The sequence below is a fragment of the Ahaetulla prasina genome, chromosome 4 (assembly GCF_028640845.1).
Source record: "Ahaetulla prasina isolate Xishuangbanna chromosome 4, ASM2864084v1, whole genome shotgun sequence".
Taxonomy (NCBI): domain Eukaryota; kingdom Metazoa; phylum Chordata; class Lepidosauria; order Squamata; family Colubridae; genus Ahaetulla; species Ahaetulla prasina.
In genome coordinates, this window is record NC_080542.1 from 17277227 (window position 1) to 17296541 (window position 19315).

Consider the following 19315-nt stretch of genomic DNA (forward strand, 5'->3'; position numbering starts at 1 on the left):
TATCTTTTGACAATCTCAAAGTGTTACAGTGGGAAGACTGAGCTCATCTATTTTCCATTTTGGACCAGTTCAAGCAAGCCACAAAAACTGTTCAGTCTTTCTTGGATCATTTGTCTCTGCAACTGAGTGCTTCTAACTCCTAACCATCTACCTGATAGTTCTATTGCTCCTCTGGCATTAAAATCTTGTGGCTGTGAATTCCACAAAACCTTATACAAGACCTTTTCTTCTTCATGTGCTTGGAACTACTTGCTTCATGTCAAAGAGAGTCTTCTGCAAGACAGAAACCCGTGATGGCAAACCTATGGCACGTGTGCCACAGGTGGCACGCGGAGCCATATCTGTGATCATGCAAGCATTGCCCTAGCTCAGCTCCAGTGTACATGCACGTGCCTGCCAGTTGATTTTCAGGCTTTCTGGGCCCACCAGAGGTCAGGAAACTGGCTGTTTCCGGCCTCTGGAGGGCTTCCGGGGGGGGGAGGCCGTTTTCACCCTCCCCAAGCTCCAAGAAAGTCTCTGGAGCCTGGGGAGGGTGAAAAACGGGCCTACCAGGTCCACCATTGCATCACGTGCCAAAATAGACAAAGTAACAGGTCAACCAATGGGGACTGTTCGGAAACTGAAACATAGTATTTGTTTGAATGGGGCCATAAGAGCGGGGGGGGAGGGGGTTGTGTGCGCATGCATGGGTGGTGGGGCACACTGAATTATGGATGTGGGCATGCATGCACTTAATCCCCTCCCCTCAGACTCCCCCCACTTTTGGCACGCGACGGCAAAAAGGTTAGCCATCACTGACATAGATCATAGAATAACACAATTGGAAGAGACCTTCAAGGTCTTCTAGTCCAACTTGCTCTTTAAGCAAGAGATCCTCCACCATTCTGGACAAATGGCTGTCCAGTTTCTTCCTGAAAACTTCCAGTATGGGAACGGTCGCAACTTCCAGAGATAAGTGTCAAAAATACTCATAAGTCACTTTTTTCAGTGCTGCTGTAGCTCCGAACGGTCACTAAGTGAGTAGTTGTTAAGTCAAGGACTCCCTGTATGGAGTACGAAGACTATGGAGAATTTTTCTGCTTCTTACAGCAGTTGCTGTTGGGGTTGAACAGACTCCAAGGAGTGACCCATGTATAAATCCAGCCAGAGGTGGGTTTCAGCAGGTTCTGACCAGTTCTGGAGAACCGGTAGTGAAAATTTTGAGTAGTTTGGAGAACCGGTAGCAAAAAATCTGACTGGCTCCGCCCCCATCTGTTCTCTGCCTCCCAATCCCAGCTGATTGGGTGGAAATGTGGATTTTTCGGTATCCTTCCTCTGGAGTGGGGTGGCAACGAAGATTTTACAGTAATCTTCCCATGCCACGCCCACCAAGACACACCCACAGAACCGGTAGTAAAAAAAATTTGAAACCCACCACTGAATCCAGCAGAGAAAGAGGTGGACGGTGACCGCCCACGGTTTTTTGCCCCATCTTACCTAACTGGCTTGACCTTCTGCGTGCTGTCACTTATATCCCAAAGGCTGATCCCATCACAAGCCACAAGGATTGTATGAGAAGAATGGAATGTGAGAGCACTGATGCACTGGGGACCAACCTGGAAGTTGATTTTAAAAAAAAACCACAAAGCCAGACACTAATTAAAAGCAGGCACTGTATCTGTTGGGACTTCCTTCCCCAAAGGAGCTGTTCCCAAGATCCAGACGTACTTGAGCACACAGGTGCAGAACACCTGCCCTACCTTTGCCACCCCCAAAAGCTCTCCTTGTTGCCAGATAATCAGGTCACCGTGTTCTCCACCGGAAGCAGCCAAGGTCCCATCTGGCGACCAAGCCACAGCTGTGACAGCACCCTGGTGAGGAGGCAGCTGTTCCGTATCAGCTGTTGTGGAGAAGGGAAAGAAACATACAGATAGCAGTAGCACTTAAGACTTATATACCGCGTCGCAGTACTTTTTACAGCCTTCTCTAAAGCGGTTTACAGAGTCAGCCTGTTGCCCCCAACAATCTGGGTCCTCATTTTACCCCCCTCGGAAGGATGGAAAAGCTGGGTCAACCTTGAACGTGGTGAGATTTGAACTGCCAAATTGCAGGCAGCCGGCAACGGTCATAAGTACGAACCATTTGCCAAGCATCTGAATTTTGATCACGTGATCGTGGGGAATGCTGCAAAGGTTCCAACTGTGAAAAACGGTCATAAGACACTTTTGCTGTTGTAACTTTGAACGGTCACTAAATGAACTGCTATAAGTTGAGGACTACATGTAATCATCAACCTATGACTACAACTGAGCCTAAAAATTACGTTGCTAAGCAAGGCAGTTGTAAAGTGAGGTTTGCCCTATTTTGCAACCTTTTTTAGTCACTGTTGTTAAGTGAATCACTGCAGTGATTCTTCTTTTTTTTCCTCCTTATTTTCAGATTGCTGGAGAATTTCTTTCAGATTTCTTTGGGATGTATTGTTGGAGCCGGGAGTAGATATTACTGCTGGTCTACCTGTTTTCCATAAATCTTTATGGTCATGCATGCTGGGAATTGAACTCCACACAAAATTGCCAAGGTTGGGAAACCCCGCTTATACAGGTAATCCTTGACTTACAACCATTCTTTTAGTAACCATCCAAAGTGGTAACGGCACTGAAAAAAGCTACTTATGACCACCTTTCACACTTAACAACAGCTGCAGTATCTCCATGGTCATGTGATCAAAATTCAGACACTTGGTAATGGCTCATTTATGAGCATGTGTGTCAGAATACTCATGACTGAGAAGACATGGTAATAAGGTCAGCCAATGAATTGGCATAGCAACTAAGTCAGCCAACTGGGAGCTGATACAGACTGAAGCCAGGGCATGTCTTAGTCTGGAGCTTCTGAATCTGTGCAGAGCTAAAGTGAAACCAGTCTCTCTGCTATACGGTGTGTGTGAACATGTCTGTTGATCTGAACTGAAGAATCAACTATTGGTACTGTAAATCCTTTATGTGTTCTTATGAATATAAAGAAGTTAATGAATCCAGCTGATTCAGTTATCTATGTGTGCTTCTGGATTTGATTTTTGCAACGAACTCTGACAAGTTGCAGTTCCCTGGAGTTTTTTGATCGCCTTTTGTGATCTTTCGACAAGTCAATGCCAGGTCCCTGAACAACTGTGTTAACAACAGCAGTGATTCACTTAAGAACAGTGACAAGAAAGGTTTTAAAATGGGGCAAATCTCACCTAATAAATCTCTTGCTTAGCAATAGAAATTTTGAGCTCAATAGTGATTGTTGAGAACAACTGATAGTCAGGCCCTGCTTCACACCCCCATCCTACCTCTCTGCCTCCATTTTTTGTTCTATATTTGATATTTTCCAGGTATTCCTCAGTCACTAGGAGAGATCCAACTGTCAACTTTGAATCGCACCTGGCAGAAGTAATTTCTCTATTCCTCAGTTGCCACACAGAGTGCTGAGGTGTGGGGTGGGGGGGAAGGAGGACGAAACGTATTGCTAGACTGAACACAGAACTTTCTCATGGGAACCAAGGTCATCTCTACAGGTAGCAAATAAAGACGGGGAGGAGAGTCTGGAGAGCCCGCCAATTAACCTAATTGGCCAACATGACTTGTGACTTTTGGGGAGGGAGTTATTTCCTATTTTAATTATACTGAAATCACAGGAAACATTTAAGAGCTGGTTTTCCATTTGATTGTGCTGATATGATGTATCCAATAAAGAAGTTCTTACAGGAAGACTTTAACCCAGGGATGAAATTTAGCTGGTTCTACTTGGCTCAGGTGAACCAGCAGCAGCGGCTACAGGAGGCTCTGCCCACGCACGTGGACAGCATGACCTCCCTTTTCACATGCATGGTATGCGCACATTTGCAAACCGGTAGGGAAGGTAAGTGAATTTCACTCCTGCTTTAGTCTCAGAGTTCTGATTTGCTTGGGGTTGTTAGTCGGGATCATGACACCCATCTACTTACCATCGTTTTTGGGGACTGCCCATATGCGGGCTGACTTGTCTTTGGAGATGGTCAGGAAAGACGAGGAGGTAGCAGCAGCTGCACAGACAGAAGCAGAGTGTCCAAAAAGAACTTGAGGCTGTTCGATCTGCAAATAACCAGAAAGGAGTTAATAAAAAGCACGTGACAAAAGGCACAATCACTCTTATGCTAGTGAAAAACTGGAAAAAATAAATGTTTACATCTGCATTGTATTTAAAAGATTTATAAGGTCACTAACCTTAAGTAACTTAACTGTGGGAGGCTGACAAGAAAAATAAAAACCCAACACCAGTAAAACTAAATTCTGGCATTTCAACCAATATTTTTTAATGCATCAGCGTTACAACTCCCAATTAATTTTATTTCAAATTGCCCGGAAGAACTGGTTCCTATTATTTCTACTGCGCAACCACCACAGTTTTTTAAAAGGGCGAGGGAGAAGATTTCCCCTCCTTTCTTACCGTCAAGGGTCTCCAAATTCTTACAGTGCCATCAGCACCGGCTGCAGCCAACATGAAGTCTTTCTGCCCTGAGAAGGATAGAAATAGAAGCCTTTCATACCAATGCTACAGCGAGTAACCTATGAGAAAGGCACATCCAAATACTCTATGACACAGGTGCTAAACTCAAGGCCTGTGGGCCCACAGGCATGATTAGATCTGGCCCATGGGGCTGGCCTGGAAACAGCAAAGGACCAGCCTGTGGTCCCTCTGCCAGGAAAAATGGAGCATCGGAGGGCTGTTTTTGCTGGCAGAGGGCTAGCAAAACAAATTAAAAGAGAAAACAAAAGGAGAAATGCTTCTCCGTTTGCATTTGAGCATGCAAAATGGACAGGAAAGGAGAAAGGGAAAGAAAGAAAAAGAGAGCAAGGAAGGAAAAATAAGAGGGGAAGGAAGAAGAAAGGATAATAAAGTGGGAAGGAAAAAAAGAAAGACGGGAAGGAGAGAATAGAATAGAATAGAATAGAATAGAATAGAATAGAATAGAATAGAATAGAATAGAATAGAATAGAATAGAATTCTTTATTGGCCACGTGTGTTTGGGCACACAAAGAATTTGTCTTGGTGCATATGCTTGCAGTGTACATGAAAAGAAAAGATACATTCGTCATAAGGCAGCCACATGGCTAGCGAGGTGCTTGGATGGAATAGGCTGTGATTGGCGGCCGCGTGGCCAGCAAAGCACTTGGATGCGGGTAGGCTGCAGTTCGTGGCCAGTGAGGCACTTGGATCGGGTGGGCAGCGAGGTGCTTGGATGGGGGTAGGCTGTGGTTGGCACTTGGATCAGGTTGCTAGTTAGGCACTTGGATGGGGTAGCCAGTAGCTCATGGCCACTGCCCACCTGATCCAAGCGCCTCGCTGGCCATGCAGTTGCTGTTCGCAGCCAGGGAGGCACTTGGATCGGGTGGGCAGCAAGACGCTTGGATGGGGGTAGGCCATGGTTGGTGGCCATGTGGCCAGTGAGGTGCTTGGATCGGGTGGGCAGCAGCCACAAAATGCTGGCTACCTCATCCAAGCGCTGCCCTAGCCACCTGATCCAAGTGCCTCACTGGCCACGCGGCCGCCAGCCACTAGGGGGGCACTTGGATGGGAGTAGGCTGCGGTCGTCAGCCACGTTGCCAGTGAGGCGCTTGGATGCGGGTGGCTAGCGAGGCATTTGGATGGGGTAGTCAGCAGATTCTGGCTTCTGCCCACCTGATCGAAGTACCTCACTGGTCACCCAGCTGCCAATCGCAGCCTACCCCCATCCAAGCGCCTCACTAATGGCTGGTGGCCACGTGGCCAGTGAGGCGCTTGGATCAGGTGGCTAGTGAGGCATTTGGATCGAGTGGCTAATGAGGCGCTTGGATGGGGTAGGCTGCGGTCGGCAGCCCTGTGGCCAGCAAGGTGCTTGGATGGGGGTAGCCAGCAGCTGGGTGGGCGCAGGTCGACTACCTTTCCCAGTCCTGCTTCCCCGAGGGCAGCATTCGGCTATACTTGCCTGTTCTGCTGCTAGAGCAGTCAGGGCAGTCCAAGGTGGGCAGTCCAAGGTGGGCAACAGAGTGGGAGGCTGCGGCAAAGGTAGGAAAGCAGGCTGGGGCACGTGGTTGAGGAGCCAAAGAATAGCTACAGTGTGTCACTAAGGCAAGCTGTGCAATACTGCAAGACCAGTAAATAGTGGTAGGGCGGGGCGGGGCAGGGCAAGGGGCAGGCGAGCCAGCAATTTAACAAACAGTTCATGTGCTGCAAGGCCAGTAAGTAGTGGTGGGGAGAGGAAGGGCAAAGGGTGGGGCAAGCCAGCAATTTAACAAACGGTTCGGCCGAGCCGCCTAGAACCGGCAGAATCCCACCACTGCCTGTGAGGTGAGATGGGCTGAGAGAGACTCTCTGGCCTGAAGTCACCTAGCCAGCTTTCATGGCTAAGATGGGACTAACCAGTGCATTAACCACTAGATCAAAATGAAATGTCTCTGTCTGTCTGTCTCTGGGCTTAAGGGAAGATGGCCTATCCCAATTTAAGTACTTTTCAATGTATATTTTCACAAATTGAAGCATCATCTGCGTCAAAATTAAACCCCGATATAAAAATATACACAACCAAAGATTCACTTGCATTACAGGGTAAACAATGCAGATAGGACTTTCTCATCCTCCCCCACCCCTGTCTTCCAAAACAGAATCACGTTTTTGCAAAACAGTGCCAAGAAATCTCTTACATGGATCCCTGAAGCCAATGCAATGGTTAGTCTGACTCGGGTGAGCCAAGAACCGAGTTTCTTCCACTCCTTGGAGGTTCCATGTTATCAGCAGCCCATCTCTGCCCATGGAGATGATATGGTCTTTCTGTGGAAGGATCCAGAAAGGGAAGAATTTGGAGAAATAAAACAGGAAGCCTGGTCAGGCATAGTTACGGTCATGATAGTAGCAACTGCTACTGTGGGAATGGCTGGGAACATCCAAAAAATCTTGCAACTGGCTGCAACACAGAGTAGATTTTACAAATGGGATACCCTTCAGAGTGGTGCAGAAACACAATTCTCAGAAGACCCCACCAGAATACTAATTGAATATGCTGAGAACTGATGTCCCACATCCAAACTAGTGCTGGGTTTCATTTTTTTTTATTACTGATTCTGTGGGTGTGGCTCGGTGGGCGTGGCGTGGCTTAGTGGGTGTGGCTTGGTGGGCATGGCAGGGGAAGGATACTGTAAAATCTCCATTCCCACCCCACTCCAGGAGAAGGATACTGCAAAATCCACATTTCCTCCCCATCAGCTGGGACTCGGGAAGCAGGGAATACATGGGAAAGGGGCCAGTCAGAATTTTTACTACCGGTTTTCCAAACTACTCAAAATTTCCACTACTGGTTCTCCAGAACTATTCAGAACCTGCTGAAACCCACCTCTGATCCGAACCCGTTTAGAAAGTTATGAGCCAATTAAATAAGCAAGGAATAGATAGCTAAAATGAGGAAAAATAATCTACCATGAATTAGCCACAGTTAACAGAAATAATTACTGTATCAATTCTACTACTAAATGCTGGAAATAATAACAGCATCTTCCCAAAAGTATACGAACACCTAGTCCTCAACCTACGATCATGATTAAGCTCAAAATTTATGTTGCTAAGTGAGACAGTTGTTGAGTTTTGACCAGCGGTAAAATCCGGCCAGCTCTATCTGGCTTGTGTGAATCGGTAGAGCCAGCAGTGAGAGGCTCCGCCCACCCGCCATGACATCATTACATCCCTTTTTTGACCCTCTGCACATGCGCAGAAGGCTCTGCGCATGCGCAGAAGAGGTACGCATGCTGACATTTCCGAACAGCTAGGGAAGATAAGTGCATTTCATCCCTGGTTTTGACCCATTTTATGAATTTTTTTGCCACAGTTGTTAAGTGAATCACTGCGGTTGTTAAATTAGTAACATGGTTGTTAAGTGAATCTGGCTTTCCCGTTGACCTTGCTTGTCAGAAGTTTGCAACAGCTGATCACATGACTCTGGGGACATTGCAACCGTCATAAATTTGTTTATTTGTTGCATATTTGTTTGTTCGCGCGGGGCTTTCTTAAATTGTTTAGATTTTAAATTTAATTGTTATTTAAGTTTAAATTGGGGTTTTTAGATTATATATTTTAATTTATCGGCCTAACTGTATAATAAGTTTTTTAATTTTATTTTTAATTGTACATTGTTTATTTTTATCTTGGCTGTACACCGCCCTGAGTCCTTCGGGAGAAGGGCGGTTTAGAAATCTAATTAAGTAAATAAAATAATAAATAAAATAAATATGAGTCAGTTGCCGAGCGTCTCAATTTTGATTGCGTGATCATGGAGATGCTGCAATGGTCATAACTGTGAAAAATAGTCGTCAGTCACTTTTTTCAGTGCCATTGTAAGTTCAAACCAAGTTTATTTGCTACACCTTTATTGTTTTATAGCTTTATACTGCCTGCTGGATTGGGCTTTTATTACTTCGCTGATTTAGGCTTTTATTACCTAGCTTGCTACAGCTGTCATGATAACAGGGGGAGGGGGGAAAAGAGTGTGAAAGAGAAACGAAACTTAATGGCCCGCGCATGCCAGAGAAATGAAACCATCTGAAGATGCTCCCCACATGCCAGCTAGGAGGGAAGTGGATTGGACAAGACGGACTGGCATACAGGGAGGAGGGCTTGGGCAGATATGTGTATTCCGAGCCAAATACCTCTGAGCTTGCTTTCAGTTCGTACTCAGTAAAATTACCTTTCTCTAACAACGATGGAGTTGGGGTTTTTCTTTCTTGAGTATTGAAAGGAGGCATACCTGACAGTCGCGGACTACCTGTATACTAGCTATCAGCAATAATAATACTACTTTTTGCAAGTATATTCAATATACCGCTTCCAAGATGATATTACTTTTCTTATACTTGTGTGAAGATGCTTTTGGTTGAGTTAGATACAACATAATATCATCCATCCATCCATCCATCCATCCATCCATCCATCCATCCATCCTTTCAATTTGTTTGCCACCCATCTCACCGCAGAAGCTGACTTTTACACCTGGAACTGTTAGAATTATACAAAATAGCAAATCCAATTGCAAATAACAATTTCAGGCCAAGATTAAAGCATCTGGTTAAAAAGCTTTCATCCTTATTATCTCTGTGTTTGTTTCAAGTCTTTTCCAAAACACACTCCTCTTTTTTTCCCCCCTCAACACGGCCTTGAATGCAAAGCTGTTTTCTGTTCCACCCCTATCCACAGAGACAGCGTTCTAGACGGGCCCACAATCAGGGGTGTAATCCTACTGATTCGAAAGGTTAGGGCAAACCGCTAGGGATTATGGGCATCAGTTTGCCAAACCGGTAGTAAATACCCCTCCTTGACCCTACCCATGGTCAGTCGGTCACCGCTCACCTCTTATGGCAATGGTCCACAGAATTCAATGTTAAATGCAGCAGAGAAAATACTAACTTTTCACCCTCCATTTAGAACGGAGCTGCTGCAGCCTATCCCTTTAAGGTAGTCCCTAGGAGGGAGGGGCCCGGGAGGGAACCATAAAGGGAGCAGCAGCTCCGTTGTTTATTTTTATTTATTTATTTTATTTTGTCACAACAATATATGTAGGTATCATACAAAAGATTATATAGTATATAAACATATATATGAGTAAATATAAGGAGGTATAAGCATATATATAGGAAGAAGAAAAGAAAAAAAACAATAGGACAGGAACGGTAGGCACGTTTGTGTGCTTATGCACGCCCCTTATGGTCCTCTTAGGAATGGGGTGAGGTCAATAGTAGAAAGTTTTTGGTTAAAGCTTTTAGGATTATGAGAAGAGACCACAGAGTCAGGTAAAGTATTCCAAGCACTGATGATTCTGTTACAGAAGTCATATTTTCTGCAATCTAGATTAAAGCGGTTGACATTAAGTTTAAATCTATTAGTTGCTCTAGTATTATTGCAATTAAAGCTGAAGTAGTCTTTAAAAGGAAGGACATTACAATAGATGATTCTGTGAGTTAAGCTTAGGTCATGTCGAAGGTGACGGAGCTTCAAGTTTTCTAAGCCTAGGATTTCAAGTCTGGTGGGATAGGGTATTTTATTGTTTTCAGAGGAATGGAGAACTCTTCTTGTAAAATATTTCTGGACACGTTCAATTGTATTGATGTCAGAGATGTTATGAATGGAGGAAGAAAAGTTAGCATTCTCTCTGCCACATAATTCAATATTAAATGCAGCAGAGAAGCAGAGAGAATGTTAACTTTTCTCCCTCCATTTAGAACAGAGCTGCTGCAGCCTATCCCTTTAAGGTAGTCCCCAGGAGGGAGGGGGACGGGGGGGGGGGAGCAGTGGGAATGGAGCCATTTTTGTGAAAGGCAGGAAAATGGGAAGGGGATTTTCTTGCCTGTCATCCATTCCTCAATTTCAGCATAAACTGAGGGAAGTATGGTAGGCAGGAATATTCCCTTCCCCCTTTTCCTGCCATTCGCGATAAGGAGTAGCTGGGAAGGGACGGACCAGTGAGGAGCCCCTCGATGTAAGTGATGTCAAGTTGGCCACGCCCATCCAGTCACATGACCTGCCCCCAACAAGCCACACCCACAGAACCAGTAGAGGAAATTTTTTAATTTCACCCTTGCCCAAATATGTTTTGAACATCAAAACAGCCTGTTCTGAATTTGAAAGACGCTGTCCCAAAGGAATCATGTCAAGCTCAGGACAACTTTTTTGAGCTCAAAAGAGTGGTGGATCAATTCTGGAGAGATCAAAATGGCCTCTTTCAAACCCCCCCAAAAGTGATTCCCAATTCCAAACTTTTTGCACTTCTTTACAGAGTTCTCATTGGCTTCCTTTCTGAGTTTCCCTCCCTCGTTTTTGATTTGCAGAATCACTGAAATGCCTTGGTTTGGAGAACAAGGAGAAAAAATTGGAGAAGGAGAAAAAATTGTGAAGGGGAGGCAGACATACCTTTGGCCTATCCCCTTACCTCAGTTGTAATACCACAGATTGGGCTTTGGTGCCCCAAAAATTTCTGGACACACTCACTAGTTGTTGTATCCCAGAGACAAACGGTACCATCATTGGAGCCGGAGAGCTGTTGGCAAAAGGACAAAGGTCAAAAAGAGGAGTTAGAAATGCAGAAAGAGGGGAAAAAAACTTTAGAAATATTAAACTAAAGGCAAACGTTTATTCTGTTCAGTCATGTAGTTTCCTGGTTCCATTTCCCTCCCCCCATTTTTTGAAGATGTCTAACTTGGAGGGTATGACTATAAGTCGAGGCTCATGAACACTGTTACCTTCCCACCAATGTGGTACCTATTTATCTACTTGCATTTGCATGCTTTCAAACTGCAAGGTTTTCAGGAACTGGGGCAAGAACAGAATAACACTGTCACTTTAAATGTACATTAATCAGCATACGTTAAAATGAAATTTCATTACATACAGCTCTCAAAGGGTCTCCACCTCCAACATACACTACATAAAGATGAGCCCCCCCCCCTCAAAAAAAGGAGCTCATCTTATCACATGGTATTTGAGTTTCGAAGTGCCAACCTTCTGGTTGACAAAGCCAACGTCCTAACCAGTAGACCAGGGGTATCAAAGTCAAGGCCTGGCCCGCGGGGTACTTAGATCTGGCCCGAGGCCCACCCTAGAAACAGCAGACTGCAGTGCCTCTGCCAGTGAAAGTAGAATCGCGGGGGGGGAGGGGGGCTGCACGCGGCAAAGCATTGCAGGTAGCTGTCGCAGCTGAAAATGGAGCTCAGAAGCCTGTTTTTGCTGGCAGAGCACTTGGGCCACCACAAGTGACATTGTCCCCGACACAAGCGATGTCAAGCTGGCCACGCAGGGCCCCCCCAAGGTGAAACACAACCCTGATGTGGCCCTCAATGAAATTGAGTTTGATACCCCTGGTCTAGGCAAACCCAGTAGACATTAATGGTACCTCTTTGATCGACTCAGAGGAAAGTTCCCATCTGCTACACATTTTATTATTATTTTTAGATGTATTCCCATTTTTAGAAATTTTAGAAATAACGCAAGGCTTTGAACCAGTGGTGGGTTGCACCCGGTTTGGTCTGGTTCTTGCGAACCACCCAACCACCCGGATGTCGTCATAGACCATCTGCGCATGCGCAGAAGCTTCTGCGCATGCACAATCCCGTTGTGAACCGGTAGTAAAGGTAAGTAGAACCCACCCCTGCTATAAACGTACCTAATACTTCTTCCTCTTAATATTTTCCCCACCCCTGTGAAGTGAATGAGATTAAGTGATTGGCCCAAAGTTACCTAGCCAGCTTTCATGGCTAAACAGGACTAGAACTCACAGTCTCCTGGTTTCTAACCTGGCTCTCTTTTCTTTCTGATTCACAGCAGTGGACTTAAAAATGCTACATTACTGGCTAGGTGGTGGGTCCTCCTTCTTGGTCAATGACAGAAACTAACCCATCCCCTTGGGGACTCTCCTCCTCAAGAGACCAAAAGTGCATGCATGTCTCCAAACTCACCAACATGGTGCCAATCCAAGCACAGCTGGAAATCCAGTCCTGGTGGCAGAAAAGCAGGGAGTGCAAGAGAGAGGGAGTCTTCTGAAGAGGGTCTCTTACATCCCATAGAAACAAGGCCTGAGATTGAGAGGAGACACACTGAGTAAAAAGCAAAGAACTGCAGCCATGTTTGCCCTATTCCTTTCTTATCAAACAGCCTTTCTTTCACCAAAGTCCATATCTTGCCTTCTAAATGAATACAGTAGAGTATGGTAGAGTAGAGTAGAGTAGAGTAGAGTAGGGTAGAGTAGGGGGTAGGGTAAGGTAGAACAGAACAGAACAGAACAGAACAGAACAGAACAGAACAGAACAGAACAGAACAGAACAGAAGAACAGACATGGAAGGGACCTTGGCGGTCTTCTAGTCCAACCCCCTGCTCTGGCAGGAAACCCTACACCATTTCAGACAAATGGTTATCCAATCTCTTCTTAAAAACTTCCAGTGTTGGAGCATTTACAACTTCTGGAGGCAAGTTGTTTCACTGATTAATGGTTCTGACTGTCAGGAAATTTCTTCTTAGTTCTAGGTTGCCAAAGGCGCATGGAACGCCTTTTTCTACTTGCATTTTTTACGTGCTTTCAAACTGCTAGGTTGACAGAAGCTGGAACAAGGAACGGGAGCTCACCCCATTACGCGGCACTAGGGATTTGAATCGCTGAGCTGCTGACCTTTTAATTGACAAGTTTACTAGGCTATCACGTCCCTTTTCATTAAACTTTCACTAAACTTTCATTAAGACACAGCCAATTCCAGCAACCGTTCTTTATATGTTTTAGCCTCTTCTTCTTACTTTCTTAGGCACCCATTTCTCATAGGCCAGGAAGATTAATATGGAGGCTATGAGGTATTCTAAGCAGATGACCAGGTGAGCAAACCACTCCAGCAGATATTTGTTCTGTGGCCCAATAATGGTGTGGGGGGGCGGGTGTAATGTGACTGGGTGGGCATGACCAACTTTTTTTTTTTACTTTTAAAAGCATTTTTTACAACCTCTTTGGCCGAAGAGGTTGTAAAAAATGCTTTTAAAAAGCTCTGATGATCAGGCAAGTCAGCTAGGATTGTCAGAGCCTTTTAAAAGCATTTAAAAGGCTCTGACGATCCCAGCTGAGCCGTGGGATCATCAGAGGCTTTTTTTTAACTTTTAAAAGCTTTTAAAAGTAAAAAAAAAACCACCTCAAATGATCACGCAGCTCATCTGGGCGGAGTGGGGGGAGCAGGGATTTTTGCTATTGGTTCTCCAAACCACCTGACACCATCGCTACCGGATTGGGCAATCCGGTCCGAACCAGGAGCATTTCACTCCTGGACTGGAGTATTGGGGGGCAAATTGGGTGTGACATGGATGCTGTACCCCAGAAGCTCCTCCCATCTTCTTTGTTACATGCTAAAGTTCTTCTGCCATTGGGGTAAGGTCATAGGACAACCTTACCCGGTCTTTACTTCCGGTAGCAAGGTAGTTGCCATCAAGGCTGAAGGCACAGCAGGTCACCCCAGAAGTGTGACCACGGAGAATGGAGAGTGGTGAGATGCCGGCGTCCAAGGCAGGTCCTGGTCTCAGGGTCTCTGAAAGCCACAGCCCAACAGTGAAATCATCTAGAAAAAGAAATATATAGATGAAGGTAAAAGTGAAGAGAAGTCAATAGATTTGTAACTTAGAAGTTAGGGCAATGTATTTCTTTTGGTGGTTTCATAGAACAGGTGGCAACCTGAATTCTTTCAACATCTCCTTTCTTCTAACTGAGCAATCATCTGGATATTGATATTTTAAACTCAAATATAAACCCCATTCTCCTCCTGTGATCCCCGCAGCCTGGAACAGCTGATAGGCGGTATTCCGGGAGGCAGATCCCACCGCCAATCAGCTGCTTGTGTTAATCAGGCTGTGCTGAAGCTGACCAGGCTGTTTGATGTTTGCTGCAAGGAGGCAAATTGCCAGGAGGCAGAAGCAAGGTTTTTTTCTGTACCTCATGTTTTCCTCCCGAAAAGCTAGGTGCATCTTATATTCCGTATGTTTTATAGTCTGAAAAATACGGTAATGCTTACTGTACACATCTCCAGAAAAGCCTATAAAAAGTAGGGTTTATGTTATGTACAGAATGAGGTTCTTTCTTTCTTTCTTGTAAGTAAATGAGACAAATATGTGTATTCACCAAAAGAAGAAAAGTGAAGTCTAGTTCAATTCCTAAGTGACTTCATGGAATTTTCTTGGAAACAACCTAGAAGTGTCTGTAGAGATTCTCAGTCATCCAGGTCATGGTTGTCCCAAAGGTGCTTTTTCAGGAGGGAACTGGGATGTCTTATTTTTTCATTTGAAGACGTTTCGCTTCTTATCCAAGAAGCTTCTTCAGATCTGACAAGTTAGTGAGAAATGGGAAGATTTACATTCCTTGCAGATAGCTTGGTCATTTGCTTTTATAGGGTCATTAAAGCGCTCGGAGGTTTATCTGTGTCCTCAGGGTCACCAGAGTAGTGCTCCTGGTTCCTGTACTATGCAATTTTTTTCCTCTGAAATTCCTCTGGAAATTTGGGGTGAACACCCTTTGAATGGTGTGGGAGTAGGAATGGATTTCCAGAGGGAAAAAATGCAGACTACAGGAACCAGGAGCAAGTGTTTCAACAAGGGTCTAAAAGGATGCAAATGACCAGCTGTTTGCAAGGAATGTAACACCTTCCATTCCACACTATCCTGTCAGAGCTGAAGAAGCTTCTTGGAAGAGAAGCGAAACATCTTCAAAAGAAAAACAAGGAAGTCCAGTTGCCTCCTGAAAAAGCACCTTTGGGACAACATGGAAGTGGTTTGCCAGCACTGTTACAGATTTTGGCTTCTTAGTCTAATCTAAACGCATGGGATTTACTGCTAGTCTGCCATCCGAGTTCCAACTAAGCTGAATTCCACTTAGTTATCAAGCCTAGACAAGGTTAGCCAGGTACTGCTACGTGCAATTTCATTGAATCCTCCCGGGACCGCCTCCCTTTCTTTGCTCAATCGTTTCTGGCTCTTGAAGTCCTCAAAGAAACCCCTGACTGGTTCAGACAATCCCCCTTGGACTCACCTGAGACAGAAGCCACCAGTTTATCAGACACCCCAAGGCCCATCACAGCTTTCTCGTGAGCCTTGAACTGATGGCAGCAATCAGAGCTGCTCTCAAAGGTCTTCCAGACACAAAGGGACCCATCGCCAAGGCCCGCAACCAAGAATATATGGTGCAACCAGGCTAGGCTACAGACAGCCACATGGCTTCCTTGCAAATGAATTGGGGTTGTCTGAAAGCCTATAAGAATGAAAGAACATACATGGATTAAAAAAAATATTTAAGGTTTCATACAGGGGTGAAATCTAATTTTTTTTGCTAGCAGTTCTGTGGGTGTTCATGTGGGGGGGGGGAGGTCATGTGACTGGGTGGGCATGGCTATGTAACCATGTGACTGGGGGATCAAAAGACAGAAACTCACTAACAATGTCCTGCTAGAGCAGGGTTGGACTAGATGACCTCCAGGTACCTTCCAGCCCTGGTTTATCCTCTGAAACTGCGTCTAATGCCAGGTTTGTAGTCCTTCCTTCCTCTCCTTTTCCCTCCCTCCCTCCCTCTCTCCCTTCCTCCTTCCTTCCTTCCTGTCTTTCTTTCTTTCTTTCTTTCTTTCTTTCTTTCTTTCTTTCTTTCTTTCTTTCTTTCTTTCTTTCTTTTCCTTCCTTCCGTTAGCTTTGGAAGCCATACTAGGCCGAAGGCTTTCACACGCTGCCACTTTCTCCTGTGTGGGAAAGTAGGAGAAAGGGAGGGTTGGTACAAGGGGCCGTTAGACATAACAAAATTTTTCCTGCCGTTCAAGGTCAGGCCAAGACTGCATCTGGAGAAGTTGTTGTCAGAGTGATGTCTCGAGATGGGACGGTTGGTGATTAGAGCACGTGATGGACAGAGAAGTCAAGGGCGGGTGGTGGTCTGGGGTTTTGTTCTACTGAGGAAAAACCCGAATCGCCAGATTTGGAGATTAACCAGCTGTGCCAGTTTAGCTATGCTAGTAAAAGAACTTTGAAAGATGTTTGCCTCGGAGTCTTTTCCGAGGGGAGGGTTTTCTGGAACGCTGACACCTTTCTTTCTTCTTTCTTTCTCTCTCACTCTCTTTTTCCTCCCTTCCTTCCTTCTCTCTCTCTGGCAAACAAACAAACAAACAAACCCTTCACCCCCCACCATTTTTTGCCTACACCCCCTCAGCTGAAAAGGTTGTTTAAAAAATGCTTTTAAAAGTTTTTTAAAAAAAGGTTCTGACGATCACGTGGCTCAGCTGGGCAGGGGGTGGGCAGCGATTTTTGCTACTGGTTCTCTGCACCATCTGCCACCATTGCTACCAGATCAGGCGATCCAGTCCAAACCGGGAGCATTTTACCCACGGTTTCATACTGTAATGGCAAAGAACCTGTTAGGGGCTGGATGGGGAGGAAATGGATGGAAACTGAACCCGAGCAAGACTGAGTGGTACTGGGTTTGGGGTTCTTTGGTCCATGGAGAATTGCCACCTTTGGTCTTGGATGGAGTTGCACTGCCCCCAAATAGACCCAGTGCATAATTTGGGGATTCTTCTGGACCTGCTCAGACATCAGATGGCAGTCGTGGCCAGGAGGGCTTTTGTGCAACTGTAGGTTGGTCTGTTTCTTCCAATGGGCATTTTTGCCAGGAAATTAGGCTTCCACTTAGTTCTTTTGACCCAAATTACAGTTCCTCTAGGACATTGATCATGTAGAACTTCAGCTGAAAGAGCCAGTAATTAGGATTACCACCCATAAGGCTGAAAAATTAAATACGGTTTCTATACTTCAAGTAATAAAGACTGATGTTCTGTTTCAGACATCAAACAATGGGGAATGAAAGTAGGGGAAGGAAGGATGGGTAGGTGGGTGGATGGATGGCTGGGTAGATAGATAGAGAGATATATAGAGAGATAAACAAGAGGGAGGGAAGGAGGGAGGGAGGGAGAGAAGGAAGGAGGAAGGAAGGAAGGAGGAAGGAAGGAAGGAAGGAGGGAGGGAAGGAAGGAAAGAAGGAGGGAGGGAGGGAGGGAGGGAGGGAAGGAAGGAAGGAAGGAAGGAAGGAAAGAATGAAGAAATCAAAGTGCATCACCCCTCCAGAAGAAACTTCCAACCATAATTGTCTTACGCCAAGGTTGGCTGTAGATCCAGATGCCATCTGAATGGTGTCCCACGGCCAATTGGCTTCCGTCAAGATTTGAGGCCATGCACAGGGCCGGGGAAAGAGTTCCTGATCCTAAACTGCTCCAAAATTGCCCCAAATGGCCTTTGCAAATCTGAACCTGTGCATCAAGATACAATGATCAATTAACAACATTTGATTGGTTTGTCCCATTTGTGGCTAAATCCCAATGTAGACTGCATCAGATTTCATATGAATGGGTGTGTCGTTATTCAATAATGAAGGTGGGTTTCCAGCGGAAAAATGGATTAGAAAATGAGCTAATGCTACATATTATAGACTGCTTCTGAGTTGGAAAAATGTGAATTAGAAACCAATTTTTCCTAAGGCTCTTTGGGTCTCTTAAAATCTTCACCCAGTTTGAATCTTCTTACTCCTTCCCATAGACTAAGAGTATTTCATATGCCTTCTTTATAAAGGAAAAGGTGTATGGACTTATATTTGTAGACTGTAAATTATTATATTTATTTATTTTATTTATGTATTTTATTTTTTATTATTATCATGATTTATCACTTGATTTGCATATATGTACAAGGAGAGATTATGCACTGGAGGCAAATGTGTATCACATTTAGCAATAAAGAACTCAATTCACTTCACTTCACTTCAATTCTACTCTATTCTAATTCTAATTCTATTCTATTCTTATGACAAACTATTTTTAATTATATATATATATATATATATATATATATATATATATATATATATATATATATATATATATATATATATATATATATGTGTGTGTAGGTCTTTGGTTATTCGGGTTTTCTCCGTAAAATTGGAAGTGTCTTGGCTTCTGGGAAGCACGAGCTGAAGCCTGAAGATGACGAATGAGACTTCATCGAAGCGTCGCCAAGACACTTCCAATTTTACGGAGAAAACCAACAAAGACCTATCTAAACACCGTGAAAACCTCAGAAAACATATATATATTTATATATATATTTTCTGAGGTTTTCGCGGGTGTTTGTATGTAGGTCTTTGGTTATTCGGGTTTTCTCCCGCGTAAAATTGGAAATGTCTTGGTGACGTTTTGACGAAGTCTCATTCGTCATCTTCAGGCTTCAGCTTCGTGGTTCTGGGAGCAATGTGTGATCGCAGCTGTTTCTTCCTTTTAACTGCTAGTGGGGGTTTGAACTGATTGGGTGGGAGTTTGGCTGTGCTCTGATTGGATGGGGTTTTTTTTGTGCTCTGATTGGCTGGGGGTGTGTCCTGTTTGGGTGGGGGCTTGGTTGTGCTCAGTTTAGTCTGTGTTGCAGAGGGATTTGAGCTGGTGAGCTGCATAGCTGTTGTTTGGCGTTGTGGTCGTGCTACATCTTCATAGTGGGTGTCAGTCTGCTGCATGTATGGATTGGAGGGGTTTGAAATGGCTAATGTTGCAGCTGCTGTCTGGCTTCTGGTCCTTGGTTGTGCTTCATGAACAGTGTGGGTTTGGGTCTGTTTTCTGGATGGATGTGCGGTGGTGACATCCTGTGTGGACCTCGTGAGTGTGGGTCTGGTGTCATTCCTCGTGTTAGGGACTCGTTTGTCAATAAGGGTAGGTTTCCAAATGGCTGGTAGGCGGGAGGTATCATCTCGTTTGTTCATGCTGT

The 19315-nt window shown here is 44.8% G+C and overlaps 1 protein-coding gene across 4 annotated transcripts in view; it reads right to left on the bottom strand.

The window, feature by feature from the left end:
- Positions 1-19315, bottom strand: part of TEP1 (telomerase associated protein 1) — a 133442-nt gene that overhangs the window by 15036 nt on the left and 99091 nt on the right. For all 4 annotated transcript variants that reach the window (XM_058180296.1, XM_058180294.1, XM_058180293.1 and 1 more), the window contains exons 43-52: positions 17661-17814; positions 15564-15782; positions 13940-14103; positions 12471-12587; positions 10949-11056; positions 6684-6810; positions 4450-4517; positions 3968-4094; positions 1740-1879; positions 1477-1595 (exon numbers count right to left, since the gene is read on the bottom strand). In XM_058180296.1, the coding sequence (XP_058036279.1) occupies positions 1477-1595; positions 1740-1879; positions 3968-4094; positions 4450-4517; positions 6684-6810; positions 10949-11056; positions 12471-12587; positions 13940-14103; positions 15564-15782; positions 17661-17814 (1343 nt within the window). The remainder of the gene's footprint in view (positions 1-1476; positions 1596-1739; positions 1880-3967; positions 4095-4449; positions 4518-6683; positions 6811-10948; positions 11057-12470; positions 12588-13939; positions 14104-15563; positions 15783-17660; positions 17815-19315) is intronic.